This window comes from Rhipicephalus sanguineus, chromosome 6 (assembly GCF_013339695.2).
Source record: "Rhipicephalus sanguineus isolate Rsan-2018 chromosome 6, BIME_Rsan_1.4, whole genome shotgun sequence".
Classification (NCBI taxonomy): domain Eukaryota; kingdom Metazoa; phylum Arthropoda; class Arachnida; order Ixodida; family Ixodidae; genus Rhipicephalus; species Rhipicephalus sanguineus.
This window is the reverse complement of record NC_051181.1, coordinates 130,817,735-130,834,532: the sequence shown is the minus strand read 5'-3', so window position 1 is coordinate 130,834,532 and position 16,798 is coordinate 130,817,735. Positions and strand designations below refer to the sequence as shown.

At 48.9% G+C, this 16,798-nt stretch overlaps 3 protein-coding genes across 3 annotated transcripts in view; all 3 read right to left on the bottom strand.

Moving 5' to 3' along the window:
• LOC119396424 (cuticle protein 10.9) overlaps positions 1–4,910 on the bottom strand; it is a 197,244-nt gene extending 192,334 nt beyond the window's left edge. Inside the window, exon 1 of the mRNA XM_049417106.1 lies at positions 4,903–4,910. The gene's annotated coding sequence lies outside the window, so the exon portion shown is untranslated. The remainder of the gene's footprint in view (positions 1–4,902) is intronic.
• The window catches only part of LOC119397547 (uncharacterized), a 68,398-nt gene extending 61,277 nt beyond the window's left edge, over positions 1–7,121 (bottom strand). Inside the window, 1 exon segment of the mRNA XM_049417093.1 lies at positions 6,521–7,121. Within this exon segment, the coding sequence (XP_049273050.1) occupies positions 6,521–6,544 (24 nt within the window). The 5' untranslated portion in view covers positions 6,545–7,121.
• Positions 1–16,798, bottom strand: part of LOC119397552 (Down syndrome cell adhesion molecule homolog) — a 409,196-nt gene that overhangs the window by 345,167 nt on the left and 47,231 nt on the right. The gene's annotated exons all lie outside the window — the stretch shown is intronic.

Here is a 16,798-nt window from a genome sequence, read left to right as displayed (position 1 = left end):
TAGAGAAAAAACATTGGCTGTCAGCGCTTATTTAAGCAGGTTTCGTTGGAATCCTGTCAACCAAACAATTGAATTACCCCTTCACTTCCTATACATTGCCAAGCTTAACGTTAAGCCTCAAGGGACATTGCTCCTGCTTTCTGTCAACGGAATATTCATAGACGGGTAATCTGGCACCCGGCTGAATGTACATAAAACGCCGAAGAACAGATCACCTCGCCGTTTTCTTAGCGATTTGTTACCTTTTCTTTCTTTTTTTTTTTGCAACCAGTTAGGAAGGATTGGTTCATAAAGAGTTTGTGCAACACGTAACGCTCTTCAGTCGTAAAACAGTACTTATTCAATAAATTACGGATACTGCCAGAGATCGCCGTCTCCTGAACGCTCGGTCGGATGTAGGGTCATTGTGCTTGCCGTGAGAAGCAGGAACTTCGTAAGAATATGTTGTGATTACCTTTGACTAAGTGGGAATCGGTGGCCTTGCCAGCTCGTAGTCAGCGTGGGATTATCTTTGTGCAGGTACACGCACGCAGAAGAATACATGCCAGCGCGGACGTCAGCTATTATATACTCGGGGGATGACTGTGTAACAAACAATTTCCGGTAGAAACCATCCATAGCGACTGGACAAAGGCAACGTTAGCATCTCTGAAATCTATTGCAATTTAGTTGAGCGGCATTTTATATTAACCGCCTAAATTTAACCTAAAAGACCTGGTCGACAAAGGACAACAAGGACAACAGAGGGTCTTAGTACTGAAGACCCCAAGCGGTTGGGGCCCGAGCTATTGAGTCGTTTTGTGCTACCAAAGCTAGGAAAGTGCGAAAGAACGTAACAGCTTGGGTCCGTCAGACGCTTGAGGGCACCAGTATTAAAATTCTGTAATCACAAGGACCATAGGCGTGTGCACGGGGGGGCAGGGAGAGGGAAGGGGGCGCCCCCCCCCCCTAGTCGCCTAAGAAGAGGGGGCGCAAAGTTTGCCCCACATATTGACTTAGTAGGTAGGGGGGGGAGGCGCCGCGATGAGCCTTCGCCCCCCCCCCCCTGAAGGGGAACCCTGCGCACGCCTATGACAAGGACAAAGGCGCAACATAGGTGAAGAGTATCGTGAGATCCTGCGACTTCACTAGGTGACCCCACCTAGTGACCCACGCGACTTGGGATTACGCACGCTGTCTCCACGATCGGCCCACTTTTGATTGCGCCATCCGTTGCGATCGGTCCAGTTTACTATTACATTGCCTCCGGGATTGGCCCTCTTCACTCGGCAAGCAAACCGACCGAGAACACCAGCCAAACTCAACGAAAGATTGTATGGGAAAATCGCATATCTTCTTGACTTCTTCGTTCTTTTACTTTCACACTGTTCATTTTAGCGTCCTTCGTGTTCTTCGTCCCTTTCCCCAAGCAGAGGAGCATGTAGGCGCATATACGTAGAAGCTGACAAAAATTCTCTGCATTTCATCAAAGGCATTTATCTCCCTCTGTCTTCTCAGGAGATATAGTGAAGTTGCGCTGCCCCGAATGCTGATCAGGTGTTTCCCCTGAACATGAAGAGCCGCGTATATCTGGAAATGGCTTCTAAGAATGAGAGTTACAATCTCCAGGTAAGAATAATCGTAAGCAGCGAGTGCATCTCGCCATACGCGCTGGAACGGGGTGACGTGGCTAAAAGTTCAAAGTCCAAGAAACACTCGTGGAAATGCTGCGCACATTAGTACGCTCAACATTCGCGTTTTATAACGTTGTTCCCAGCTCGATGATCGATGAACCAACGAACTGTTAGACGTATACTGTTCAACCAAATAACATACCTGAGGTGAAACGAGCCCAGCGTGGTGGCTTAGTACGTAAGGTGTCGCGCTGCTAAGGTAGAGAGGGCGCAGGCAGGGTGTCGGAACGGAACGAAAACCAAAAACGAAAAACGAAAAAAACGATATTTTTGACCGGAACGAAAACGTAACCGAAACTTTATCTATTATTTCGTTCCGGAGTGAAACCGAAATTTTTTAAATCGTTTTTCGGTTCAGGACAAAACTGGACAATCCGGAACAACTGAGGTCATGCAACGTGAGCAATTATGCATATCTCAGGGTACTGTATTAGCGTGTACTTCAGGCAGGAATTCCAAAGCAAAGATGTGTAGAAATTGTGCGAAAAAGAAAACATTGGTAACCAGAGATGTTTATCTCTCTCTCTCTCTCTCTCTTATATTAACGCAAGTGGAATTTTGCGCGCCTGTCACGCAGGCCAACGTGGAGAGGGCATTGTCGGCGCTGAAGTTTGTTACAGCGAAAGCTGTTATGAGATCAGAACAGCCGATTTTGGCGCCATAATTGTCCGCCGGCGCCGGTGTCCGTAACCGCCATCGCGTGAAGTAAGAAAGAATTTAATGATAAACGAATTTCTAGGATCGGATAGGATTTTAACCCGCGCCCTCTGCATGGCAGTCGAATATTCCACCACAGTGCCACGTTGGTTCTTGCAACTCCTTCGCAAAAATACTCCATACAGGCATCATGTCGGGCAAGGAATCGTGTTAACATATGTTATATAGCGTGGCAGAAGAGTAAAATAACAACCTGGCATCACACAGAGCGAGTTGCGCAACGAGCCGTTCGTTGAATGCTTCCAACCCGTTACAAAGAGCTCAGCCATAATTTTTCATCGTCATGAGCCGTAGCACGAAGTGCACATAATGCCTTACAGCTGTGTAGCGGGCACCACGATTATCCGAAGAATGACAAAAAATGGCATAGTGGGTGCTTCGCTACTTCCGAAAAATTACGATGATTTATAGTGTAGTAAGTACCTTGCATGTGTACTTGTATTAGTTGCCCCAAGAGAGTCTACAACGGGCTCTGGAAAGGCTGCTCTTCCAGCTTTCGCTGTGACTGTGCTGCGTGTTTCGCGCAAGCCTGGCGATTTTTTGATCAGAACAGCGGTCTCGTACATGAGAGAGTACACACAGTGACGTGCTCCTACTGAGATCGCGTTCACTCCGTTATCACAAAGCATGAGCCTGCTAAAAAAATCGTAATTGACTTTTGAGAAAATAAATACTATGACTTTGAAGGGTATGCTGGTTAGTGCTAGTTGGTAGGAATATTCGTGGTACAGTTAGTTCCGCTCCTCTGAATAACGTGTTTTACCCCTGTCCCACTTTCTTAAGAGGAGGGCAAGTAACTATATCACAAGTCCAATGTTTTTTTTTATGATTACCTTAACTTCAAATTTTTGCATACAAGAAAAAAAACGTTACGAACCGTTACGGAACATTTTTTTTTCGTTCCGGAACAGAAACGGAACGGAACTTTTTGCGGTGGAACGAAACTAAAACCGAAACGAAAAACACTTCGTTCCGACACCCTGGGCGCAGGTTCGAATCCGTGCCACGGCGGCCGCATTTCGATGGGGGCGAAACGCATAAAACGCCCGTGTGTTTGCATTTATGAGATGCGCGTTAAAGAACCACAGGTGGTCGTAATTAACCCGGAGTCCTTCTCACTTAGGCGCGAATTTTAATGATACGAAAGTGGTTGAGCAGCTTATTCTGTCCCCTTCAGGCGCGAATTGTGTCAATTGTGAAATGTGTCAATTTCGCACAGCATGATTCAAAGGCACTCGATATTACATTCCAAGAAGGAAAATTAATCATAGTTATCACGTAGTTAAATGGTTCATTATTCTGCAGTCAGTCAGGTTCCATTTTTACATAAAAATAATCGCAGGCGCTATTTGTTCTTGGTTGTATTCATTTCAAGCAATGGAAAATAATACGTTTGACATTGATTCTGGAACGTGGTACGCCGAAACGACCCGTCGAACATTGCAGTGCCTTCACCAAAGTAATCGGCTACAGACGTACGCAGCACACTGAGGTTAAGTAATGACACATTGACTATACAGTAGGTTTAATTCATCACATATGTGCAATGTATCGTGCTCTTTCATGGCCAGTTTCGAAAGAACTGGAAAAAACAAGTAGCGTTCACATATGTGGGCATTGCGCCTCAAGGACGTATGTTATAAGTGCATGCATATTGAGTTGACGCGTTTCATCCTGGGAGCAGCGAACGCTGTACACATTTACACCGCGGCGGTGAAAGGTAACGATCAGTTCAGTGTTTCGCTGAAGGTGATAGGTACGCCAATCACTGTAACATAAAAATCTGGACCTCATCCGACAGGACAAAGGCTCCTAAAACAACAGGAAAAATAACCGAGAATCCAAGAGAAAGAAACCATGGTCGACCTTTTGCGGTTAACCTTAGAAAGCGAAAGGACGCGGAGTGTATCGCAACAAGCGGGGCTCACGGCTCAAGGAACTGGCTCGAAATTATGACGGCACAAGTATTGAACGCAACGTGGGGGTCAAAGAGCGGCAATTAAAAGACAATCGTCGTGCGCGGAAGGCGCTCGCACGTCCATGCTGTTACGGCTTTCTCACACACTGCACGTAACGGTGATTCTTGTGCAAATATGTGAGAATGCAAGGTTGTCGAGGCAATCAATGCGCTTGCATCGAAGCCTTGCGCGATCGGCGCAGGTAGAGCCAGAACCCGTCTGCGGCGAACAGACAGACTAGACAGTTCTCCGTAACGCTCCCGACTTCAAGGAACTTTTAGAACCAAGGCGAACTCGTCTTTATCGACGTTTCAATCTCTAACTCTGACGCGTTGTGCTGGTTGATGATGAAAGTATAAGCAACGAATGCCAAAAACTAAAAGCTCCCGATCGATGAGCAATGCGCAACTTAACTCCTAAGTGCATTTTGAAACGTCTAAAGGCAAGTCAACCACACGGCTGCATAAGGAAAACTCCAATCACATTGTATAGCACGGATGTCAAGGCGGATCACTCCGCCTACTCTCATTGGTGCCTTACGTCCATCACACAACCTCCAGGAGCGAATTACAGTGCTCATGGCAACCTTCTAGAAGACTTCTTGCCTTGGCGTCTTGTGTCTGCTTCGTGCTGCACTTGTAAGGAAACAAAGTGCGACAAACGACTGACACCTAAGGAGAGATGAAAATACAGTTGCAACTTGGTTTCTTGCTGTCAAGGAAAAATACCGCAGAAATTAGGCAATGACTGATTGCTAAGGCGTGCACTATTCAAGGCATGACGAACAAGCTGCTATGCCTTAGTTGTCAACTCGTTTCTCACTCCTTTGTCCATTTTTTACAACTTTTATAATAGACAGCGACAGCTAAACGGAAAGGTAAGTACTGGTAAACTCTTTTCCTTTCTGAACAGGATGCAGTAAAGGCAACAGGTGCCACGAACACATCATCGTCCAGTACACGGTGACGCAAAAGGAGTCAAAATTGTCACTAGAAGGCCCCGCCGACACTGCCTGCGCGCATCCGTTTGTCATACTAACGCGTGAGAGACGTCAACAGTGACTGCATTCCGAGTTTCGTAACACGACAATTCTCCTTTTCTCTTCTTTTTTTCTTTTTGTTTTAGGAAAGCAGCATTGGACTGCGTTTGAAAGGCGCCAGCCACAGTTATCGCCTACTGACCTTTCCTTGACTGGCAGTGGCACTCTCGTTCCGTCGTTAGGGTGTCACGCGAGGTAAAAAGGCTCATCCGCAGGCTGAAACACGCAACGAGCCTCGCGGTCGTGGAGGAAAAGTGAGTAGGCCTGTAGGTCAGATGGGTTCCGCAACGTCTTGTCCGTCACCGTATATAGAAGGCCGTGTTGCAAGAACGCCGCGCCGCTAATGGACCCAGTGGAGTGGTTCCCTTGACGCCCCGATCGAAACGTCCAGATCAATCAAACCCGCCGATTCGCAGCCCTTCTTATACGCCAAAAAGGTTCTGCGAGAGGTCCTGCACCAAGCTAGATATCATCATCATGATCGGCTTCATCATCATCAACAACAACATGTCTTATGTCCACTGCACGAATAAGGCATCCCCCAATGATCTCCAGCCCACCCGTTGCTGGGCAAGCTGATCCGATTTTATGCCTCCGAATTTCTTAATTTCTTCGCTCCACCTAACCCTTTGCCGCCCTCGATCATGATTCCCATCTCTTGGTACCCATTCCGACGTTATAGATGACCATCCGTTATCTGTCCTTCCCATGACGGGACCTGCGCAGATAAATTTTTGCCTCTTAATAACTGCCACGATATCGCCTACCCCTGTTTGTTCTCTGTTCTATTCTGCCTTCTTCCTACCTCTTAGACTTGCGCCTGTCATCGAAAAATGATTGCTTGATAACATGGATAACCGAACCAATGTCTCGGCTGTAGACCTCCAGTACACTTCACTCCTCGGAGTAGTTTATTTGCTTTAGTTATTTGCTTACGACACAGGTAGTACAAATCCCAGGCGTACTGACGTTGAAACTCGTTCAGTATCCTAACTACCTATCCCAGTAGAGCTGTCTATGTTGTTTTTGGCGTTTTTACGCGACGTGAATCCGAGTATGCCTTCCACGAACGATTGTCTATAGCGTTTTGTCACAGCGAAAGCATAAAGAAAAACAAAGTGCCGCCGTCTCACCTGGGCGCCTCTTGCGCGGTCCATCGCTGTTTCTCGGCGACGTGGAACGGCGAGCCGGCAGTCTGCGACGTCCGATCCTAACGTCCAAAGCGTTGACGCGTAGGCGAACCAACTGTGCGTCCGCAGGCTTCGACGGTCAAACAGAAGCAGCGGCAGCAGCACGCGTCCCCATCCGCAGTCGACGCCCCCCGTAACTCGTATACAGACGACCGCAGAGAGCGTGCACCCAGACACGGACGGCAGCAGTGAAATCGACGGCGCTGTCTACCGACGCACGCAGTTCATGCCAGGCCGTCGGGCATCGGGAATTCCCAAACCTGCTTTCACTCCCCTGCATACTGGTACCTTCGTGATTCTCCGTGCCGGAATACATCAAAAGGGCTGGCTACTCGCGCTTGCTCGCTCCCGGCGGTCGACTCACCCCCCACTTGCTTTGTTTTTGTTTTCGAACGCCATATTTTTGTTTCATCCGGCGGGTGGGCCGGGCCGTATTGCTTGTTCTTTGCTTGTCCCGCAGTTCCCGACTGTTCACCCCTTCTGCGAAGACCGCCGCCGTCTCGCTATACGGCTTTGTCTACTGCGTCACTGGAGCCTTCCTTCCCCCTCTGTGCACTTGGAGGGTTGGGAGGGGTGCGTCCGGAGTCATTCTCCCGATTGATCCAACGCGCTCATTAGGCGTGCTTGCGGAACACGCGCGACGTACGCACCTTCTTCCAAGCGGAACGAAGAGGGTACCACATTCATGGGGCGGGTGCTTGCAGCTGCCTCGTGAAACTACTAACTTTGCTCTCACATCTCTCCCACCCCGCATTTCCTTCGTCCATCGCGCTGTTTACATCGAGCCGCCTATTATGAAAGAAGGCGAGCGCATACCTCGTCGCTAATAAGACTCACGCCCGTAACCCGGTATTACAGTTTTTAGAGGTCAAAGGGGTTCTTTTTTTTTGTTCGCCTCGGAGTGGAAGTTTATCGTAAATCTGGTGAGCGGTGTACGTTGGGGGGAAAGTTTCCACTTCCATAGCGCCTTACTAAGCGGTTAGACGATCCCCGAATAGAGTGCGATGTTACGAGGATCGCGCGACTTGCAATAAGCCTAAGTCTTTAAGGTGGCGTCATCTCCTGAGAATGCCTGAAGCATTAAGTGTTGAATGGAGAGATGATTCGCCCTACAGGCAATCATATAGGGTTCAGAACTCACGTTAGTGGGAGGAGCTCCTTTCTTTTTTAGTCGTTTTTTTTTCTCTGTTGGTCAAACGGTTATTCACGAAGCACCACACGTGGGTGTTACAGGTAGAAGACACACATAGTAATCACTGGGGGTGTAATAGTTTGTGTCAGGTACTGCGAAAGGCGTGCTCTCAACGAAAAGCTTAGAGCGCTCTTGGCAGAGACGAACGCGTTTATCTCGTCGAGGGAGTCTGTGCTGCCTCTCCCTAACCAAGCTCACGGGAAGGTGTTGAATTGATGAAAGGTTTGATCTGCTTCTCCGCTTTAGCCACACCTCCAAATCTTGCGCAGTACGCCCCTCACAATTCCCCCCCCCCCCCCACCCCCACTCGAAACCCCAGCGTCGAAGGACGTTCTCATACCATTCTGCCAGCATCAAAACACAACACCGAGTTCGTTATAGTTCATGATCGCCTGCCCATCTTAATAACTGAACATGATTATATATGCTGCGCATGTCTGTACAACGAAGTTATAACGAACAAAAATTTTTTAAATGTTTTGGTGGTAGCCTTCATGGTGGTCTAATGGCTATATCGTTATGCTGCTTATTATAAGGTCGCGGATTATTGGCCGCGGTGGCGGCATTCCGATGGGGGCAAATGGCAACAACGATCACTTAGGCTTACCTGCATTTGGGTGCTCGTTAAGGAACCCCCAGGCAATAGGAAAGAATATGTAGCCCTTTATTACGGTGTTCTTCATATAGAATTCACTGTGCAGTTTCGAGAGCCTTGCAATGCAATAGTTTAATAGCTTTCGTGGTATTGGGGATATAGTCGGCTCATCCACGACCCAGTCAGAAGAATCACGCGGGAAATGACCGTAAGTGCAGAAGTAAAACGAACGCAAAGTACTGATGACAGCACGTCGTGGTTTGCGGTATTTGTGTCCTTCAACTCTGCGGGTGAGATGTGCTAGTTTAATCCAAGTATCAATAGATACAACCGAGTCGGTGGCTCCCATTTATCTACAAATTTCACGGATATTCACGGCCATAATAATAGATCCAGCTGTATCTTAGCGAAGACGACTACCTGAGTATGCTGAATGAGATCCACGAGTCCACGACGCAATTTATGACGCAAAGCAATTTCTTTTTTCATGGAAGCTTATTAACTCGTAAGTATAACGCTAGTAGAAAGTTAAGAATGAACTCGATTGTACTGCTAATCGCTGGAGCCCAAAGGGTGTCGTCAATTGCGACGTAACTTGGCAAGAAATTTCACCCGCAACGCTCAAGACCAAAACTATAAACAAACAATTCGAATCATCAGGACAGGCCTGGAACGCGCCGTAAAAGAAACGCAGTTCCTTGCCAACAGACTTAATTTTAATTTCTGATTCGCATTTAATGATAAAGTTTTGCAGGAAAGTTATTTAAAGACAACGATTAAAGCGCTAAAGGAAAGTCAAACGCTTCATCGAGTAACGGGCGCAGATATCCGTCACAGGATTTTTTGTTTGTTTGTTTGTTTCTGTTCTTTACATAATGCCCGCTGTAATCGACAACACTTGAACGTTCAGTCCTTCTATAAAACTATGGAAAGGCGATAACCAGCAGCGAAGATGTAAAACTATACAAATATAAAGAAAGAGGCATGGAAGGACTAACGTGTTTTCCGCGATCCATTGCACAGGCGGAGAATGGTTAAGCCGTGGCAATTTTCCAATGGCCGCGTACGCACGCTCTGCGTAATCTGATTGTCCGCCTCTTCTTAGCCCAAGGATGCACCTTGTCAACAGAAGCGAGCCGAAGTGGTAATTTGGAAATGCCGGGACTTCTCCGTATGACCTTGATCAGTACACGCCACACCCAAAGTCAATATAGTGACGGCTGTAGTCACGTCAACAAGCATTGCGTGCAGGTAATAGGCGCTCTTCGTCAGCAACTTAACTTATCAGCCGCCTGTGCACTGATAACTGTCTCCGCTGGACATCAGCTTTTGTTTGGCTTGCATTTCAGGGACAATACCAAAATACTCTTCCTGATTGTAACTCAAGCGTGTGGGCATGTCTGTTATTTTACCAGGAAAACTAATTAATGATATCTGGTGTTTTACGTGCCAAAACCGCGATATGAGGCACGCCGTAGTGGAGGACTCCGGAAATTTCGGCCATCTGGGGTTCTTTAACGTCCACTGACATCGCACATTACACGGGCCTTTAGCATTTCGCCTCCATCGAAATGCGACCGCCGCGGCCGGGATCGAACCCGCGACTTTCGGGTCCGCTGCCAAGAACCGTTACCACCGTACCACCATGGCGGACTACTAGGAAAACTATAATTAGTGAACGGTGAAGTGTGAACTTATTAACTAGTTTCGCTCTTGTTGTTGGTTTCAGTTCTGCGATAAAGACACAGCGCAGATAGCAGAATGTACAAGAAATGGTTCGTTTATAGTATTTGCGATCGCGATCGTAAGAAGTGACGTGGTACTTGTGCTTGTGGGCGTGCCTCAGTTCCAAGAATCAGGCGTGTTTAATTAATGAAGGGTTATAGACGCATGAAAAAGGGTCTCTCTCTCTCTCTCTCTCTCTGTCGAAATGGATCGGCGCTAAGCTCTAGGATTTGAGCTAGGTGTTCGTCGGGAGATGCAAACTTGTACCCTTAAGTGTTCCCAACAAGGAAAACATTTGGTCTCAGCGTAGAAGGAGGAAAATGAGGGCGTTGCTGCCTGCAGGCAGATTTAGCCGTGTAAGGCAAATTACGACAGCATTTTATGACATAAAGGTTGGACTAGGTAAAAGTGCAAAGGTCATCGCAGTATAGTGAATATAGGTGCGAAATATAGGTGTATAGGGTCATCGTTCAAAGGTCATCGTATGGGAAGCTTCAAGTAAAAGGTTAACTGTAACGAACTATCACATTGGTTAAATTGGTTTCGATAGAGTTATAAATAAGGAAAGGCAGTGAGGTTAACCAAGACGCGCATGGCTGCTGCCCCGTACACATCATGAAGGTGAAAAGAAAGATCAAAAGGAACAAGGAGGGCCAGTGTGCGCACACTTGTAGGTGAATGTTAACTCACGTATTGCCTCGAGCGCTTATATAGAAGAGTTCAGTTGCCTTCAGGAAGTACATTGCAGCTTCGGTCACCTTGTAACGTGTAAAGCTTTTCAGCTAAGGTCTCAGAGTCTATGCACCTGAAATAGGGACCTGCCGTCTAAAACGACTAAGACTAGCAATGCGGAACACACCGTGGAGAGTCAAAAGATGGGCTAGTGGCGCACAAGGTGATCTACAGTTTCATCACAACTGCGCAAATGATATACGACACTGTCAGCCATTCAAATGAGGAAATAATAAGCGTCCGTCAACGCGACGCCCAGCGACAGCCTGCGCACTCAAGTTATTTCCCGATTGGAGAGAACGGCTGGCAGGCGTTGCCGCCTCAGGTCAGGGTCCATTTAGTAGAATGAAGAGCTGGCGAACTCCGGCATCGCTTCTCGACAATGGTAATTATATTGACACAAGATGATTTCAAACTACGCGCGCTGGCCGATCCCTACGCTCTCCGAAGTGTTTGCGGCTACGTGCGAGCCAAAGCAAAAGTGTGGCGGAGAGCACGTGCCTGCGACCCAGGAAATAGCCGCTGCGCGCGACCCACGCGGACCACAAGAAAAGAAGGAGTAGAAGAAGACGACTGTTCTTGGGACTGCTAAGAGACTCCCTTTTTGTTTATTCCTTCTCGGGCACAAGTTCGCCCCAACTAGTTTGGTTTATTAAAAGTGTATTCCTGAACTGTGCGTTACAAATCTGGTGGAGGTGCTGGGTATGATGCCAAGTCCTTCTCGAGTGACAGAACGCAGTCCAGAACCACAGCGACTCGGACCCAACGAGCTGACTCCCGTTCATCAGCGCTGCAGTCGACGCCTACGTGGTGAGGGTCCTGAATTTGCACCTTTGCCGAATTCTCTTAGAACCTCAACGGCTGTGAACGGAGACGCGACCGACATGGCAGCTCAGGTTTCGCCAGCTAACATTGTAGTTAATCAGCCAATGGTGCCAAAGCATTTCCACGGCGACAGCTTTGAGGACTCAGAAGATTGGCTTGAACACTTTGAACGAGTCGCAAAGGCTAACGGATATGAGGCAGATCGGAAACTTGGAAGCGTTTACTTCGCATTGGAAGATAGCGCTCGAACGTGGTACGAAAACCACGAAGCTACTTTCCTGTCATGGGATGACTTTCGACGGGAGCTGCTCGCTGCTTTCCCGAATACAGACCGAAGAGAGAGAGCTGAAGCTACCCTCCAAACAAGAAGCCAGCGCAACAACGAAAGCGTGGCGATGTATGTGGAAGACATGTCTCGCCTATTTCGCCGAGCAGATCCAAATATGAGCGAAGACAAGAAACTGCGTCATCTGATGCGAGGCGTAAAGCAGGAACTCTTTGCCGGGCTGGTTCGGAGCCCGCCTCGCACCGTCGCTGAGTTCCGTTCCGAGGCGACTACAATGGAAAGGACGCTACAACAGCGAGCAAGGATATACAACCGAGACATGAACATCACGTCTCTGGACGTAATGCCACCAGTCTATGGAAACAGCATGGAAGTACTACGGGAGCTAGTGCGGTCTGTTGTACGAGAAGAGCTCCAGAAGCAGCGGCTTGACCAGAACGCTCCGATGATTTCGTCCCTGGCTGACGTGATCCGCGAGGAGGTTCGGCAGGCGGTACGGGAACCTCAGCTGAACACACAGCCAGAATTGCCACTACAACAGCAACCGAGAATGTCCTATGCCGATGCGCTACTGCGAGGACCTCCCGGACGTGTCGACGTCGCAGCCGCTACCCCTATGCAGCACCCGATGTCGCCAAGCACACTGCAGCCACCACCCGAGAGGAGACCAAGGAAGAGCGATGTGTGGCGTACTCCCGACAGAATACCACTTTGTTACCACTGCGGGGAGGCTGGCCATATCTACCGAATGTGCCAATATCGCCAGGCAGGACTTCGTGGTTTTCCCGTAAATGCACCTCGACCACGAAATGGTGAGCGCCCCTTCGAAATCGAGGAATACCTGTCGAGTCGTCAAAGCTCACGTGGCTTTCAACAACACCAACCTCGAGCAACGGCGACGGAAAGGTACCGGTCGCCGAGCCCCCGCTTTTCAGCAAGCTCTCCAAGGCGTCGTTCACCAAGCCCACGTCGGGAAAACTAGAGTCAGCGACCTGTGGAGGCAAGGCCGCTGTCGACGCTGATGCAGAAGAACCTCCATCGCCGACTCTGAACGACGACGACCGACTCAGAAATCGGTGTTTTGATGGTGACGTTGCTTCGGATTTACGTGTGTTCGTTGATGGCTACGAAGTCATCGCGCTGGTGGATACAGGTGCAGATTATTCAGTATAAGTAGCGAGCTTTCTAAAATACTGAAGAAAGTGCTGACTCCTTGGAAGGGACCACAAGTTCGTACAGCAGGAGGGCACCTCATCGACCCGACAGGAATATGCACCGCAAGAATCGGAATTCGGGGTTTCACGTACGTCGTCAGCATTATTGTGCTGACCGAATGCTCAAGAGACTTGATTATCGGCATGGATTTCTTACGAGCTAACGGCGCTGTGATCAACTTGCGAGAATCTTGTGTCTCATTCTCGACGAGGAACGCTATCGCTACCTTCGACACTGAAGGAAACGTATATGACCTTTGTATGTGGATGACGACGTCATGGTACCGCCGAGATCGAGCATGTCTGTCGCAGTAACCAACAAAGCATTCAGTGACTTCGAAGGATTTGCTGATAGCAACACCGCACTGACACTTCAAAAAGGGATCTGCATGGCACGAGGCCTTGTTCAGCTACGTGAGGGATGTACCAATGTTCTCCTTACCAATTTTGGAAATGAGGTGCAACACATTGCAAAGGGAACCGTCATCGCCAGTCTGAATGATTCGTCCAGGTTACGGAGCTGCAGACTTCTGAAACCACGGAATCTGATTTACAAGACCGTGGACTCTATACTTGCTGCCATCGACATCGAACCAGGACTACTACCTAGTCAAAAAGAACTAATAGAGAGCCTTGTAAGGGAATTCGCCGAGTGTTTCTCGACGTCATCTAAAGTCCGACGAACACCTATCGCCAAACATCGCATCATTGTCGACGAGTCCGTGAGGCCTATATACCAGCATCCCTACCGAGTGTCACCACAAGAACGAGAAGTTATCGGTAATCAGGTTAAAGAAATGCTCAAGGACGACGTGATCCAGGCCGTCAGCAAGTCCTGGGCGTCGCCCGTTGTCCTTGTGAAGAAAAAAGACCGACTTTACGTTTCTGCATTGATTACCGAAAACTGAACTCCGTCACAAACGGGACGTTTATCCGCTTCCAAGAATCGATGACACTTTGGATAGGCTACGAGATTGCCAAGTACTTTTCCTCACTGGACCTTAAAAGTGGATATTGGCAGATAGAAGTTGACGAAAGAGATCGCGAAAAGACGGCGTTTGTGACCCCGGACGGTTTATACGAGTTCAAGGTACTTCCCTTTGGTCTTTGTTCAGCTCCCGCCACATTCCAGCGAATGATGGACACAGTGCTCTCCGGTCTGAAATGGCAGTCTTGCCTGGTTTATCTTGACGACGTTGTAGTCTTCTCTGCCACCTTCGAGCAACACATGGAAAGACTGCGGGCTGTGTTCACCGCTATCAAGTCAGCAGATTTGACGATAAAGCCACAGAAGTGTCATTTCGGCTTCCGTGAGCTCCTTTTTCTCGGCCATGTCATCAGTGCGGAAGGCGTCCGCCCAGACCCTGGGAAAACTGAGGCCGTGGCAAAAATTTCCGAAGCCAACGGATAAAAAGGCTGTTAGGCGGATTTTTGGGTCTCTGCGCCTATTACAGAAGATTCGTCAAAATTTTCACGAATTGCGGAACCGCTAACGCGACTGACGAAAGAAGACACGCCTGTCGTATGGCTTGGCGAACAGGAGGATGCCTTCAACGAACTACGGAAGTGCCTTCAGAGCCATCCAGTTCTTGCGCATTTGACGAGGAAGCAGAAACAGACATCCACACAGACGCAAGCAATTTAGGTCTCGGAGCCGTACTCATCCAATGGCAAAACGGACAAGAACGCGTCATTGCCTACGCCAGTCGCACTCTTTCGAAGCTGAGATGAACTACTCAGCGACAGAAAAAGAATGCCTCGCCGTGATATGGGCCATCACCAAGTTTCGGCCATATTTATACGGTAGGCCTTTTCGAGCTCTAAGCGACCATCATTCATTATGCTGGCTGGCTAATCTCAAGGACCCATGTGGACGGCTTGCAAGATGGAGCCTGCGATTGCAGGAATACGATGTCACGGTTGTGTATAAGTCCGGTCGCAAGCACAGTGATGCTGATTGCTTGTCACGTGCTCCGATTCACCCGCTGCCTCTACTTCCACCGAGACGGACAGGATTTGCATTCTTGGGAGCTGTGACAGCATCAGAGATGGCACATCATCAGAAATTCCGACCCGGAACTACTACTACTGATCAAGTACCTGCAGGGGCAGTCTGTCGATGTTCCACGAGCTTTTGCCCGCGGCTTGTCGGCGTTCGTCCTCCGAAACACGTCCTGTACAAAAGGAACTTTGAAAACAATACAGCGACATTCCTGCTTGTCGTGCCTTCACTTCTACGACCAGAGATTTTGGAGGCTTGCCACGACGATCCATCAGCTGGACACTTAGGAGTAAGCAGGACGCTGGCACGCATCCGCACTAAATACTACTGGCCGAAGTTGCTCAGCTCTGTACAACACTATGTTAGAACTTGCCGGGACTGCCAGAGACGTAAAACCCCACCGCTGAAACCAGCAGGTCTTCTTCAACCGATAGAACCACCAGAGGCCCATTCGCACAAGTGGGAATGGACTACTTGGCCCATTTCCTACGTCGTCGTCGGGGAAGCGGTGGATCATAGTCGCGACTGACTATCTAACACGATATGCCGAGACAGCGTCTCTTGTTAGGGGAACGGCCGTTGAAGTCGCGAATTCTTCGTCACCAACATCGTACTGCGGCATGGAGCTCCTACGGTACTGATCACGGACCGAGGAACCGCATTTACGGCCGATCTGACAAGTCTATTATGAGATTGACGCACACCAGTCAAGGAAGACGACGGCATATCTCCACAAGCGAATGGACTTACTGAACGACTGAACAGAACGTTGGCTGATATGTTGTCGATGTACGGGACATAGAGCACCGTACATGGGATAAAATATTACCCTATGCAACATTCGCCTATAACCGCCACTGCAAGAGACAACTCGAATGACGCCATTCCAACTTGTGTTTGGCCGGACGGTCACCACACCTTTAGATGCAATGTTACTATTGACGAGACGTCGAGAATGACTATGATGTCAGCGATTATATACAAAGAGCAGAAGAAGCAAGACAGCTGGCGCGACATCGTATTCACCAAACAGAAAGCCGACACGCATCGATTATAATCTGCGACGAAGAGACGTCCAGTACGCACCGGGAGACAGAGTATGGGTGTGGATTCCCGTACGGATACGTGGCCTATCGGAAAAGCTGCTTCGCCGCGTTTCGGCCCATACAGAGTGCTCCGCCGCCTTGGCTCGTTGAACTACGAAGTTATTCAGAGAGGGGAAGGGAGGGGGACAAGAGGAGCCACCGACGGCGGCATCGCACAGAAATGTGCATGTCGTCAGATGAAACCCTATTACGAAGAAATGAACATCGAGGACACAACGATGCTGGACGATAACTGCATCCACGAAGAGGTGGATGCAGTTTCGTCCAGCAGCGTTGTGTCCTCGATGGTTCATGGTCTTGTCGGAATAGGTTTCATCATGACGACATGCACAATTCTGTGCGATGCCGACGTCGTTGTGAGATCTCTTACCTCTGGAATAACTTCGTAGTTCAAGAGCCAAGGCGGCGGAGCACGCTGTATGCGGCCGAAATAGCGGCGGAAGCAGCGGTTCCGATAGGCCCCCGTATCCGTACGGGAATCCAACCCATACTCTGTCTCCCGGTGCGTACGGAAGTCTCTCGTCGCAGATTATAGTCGATGCGT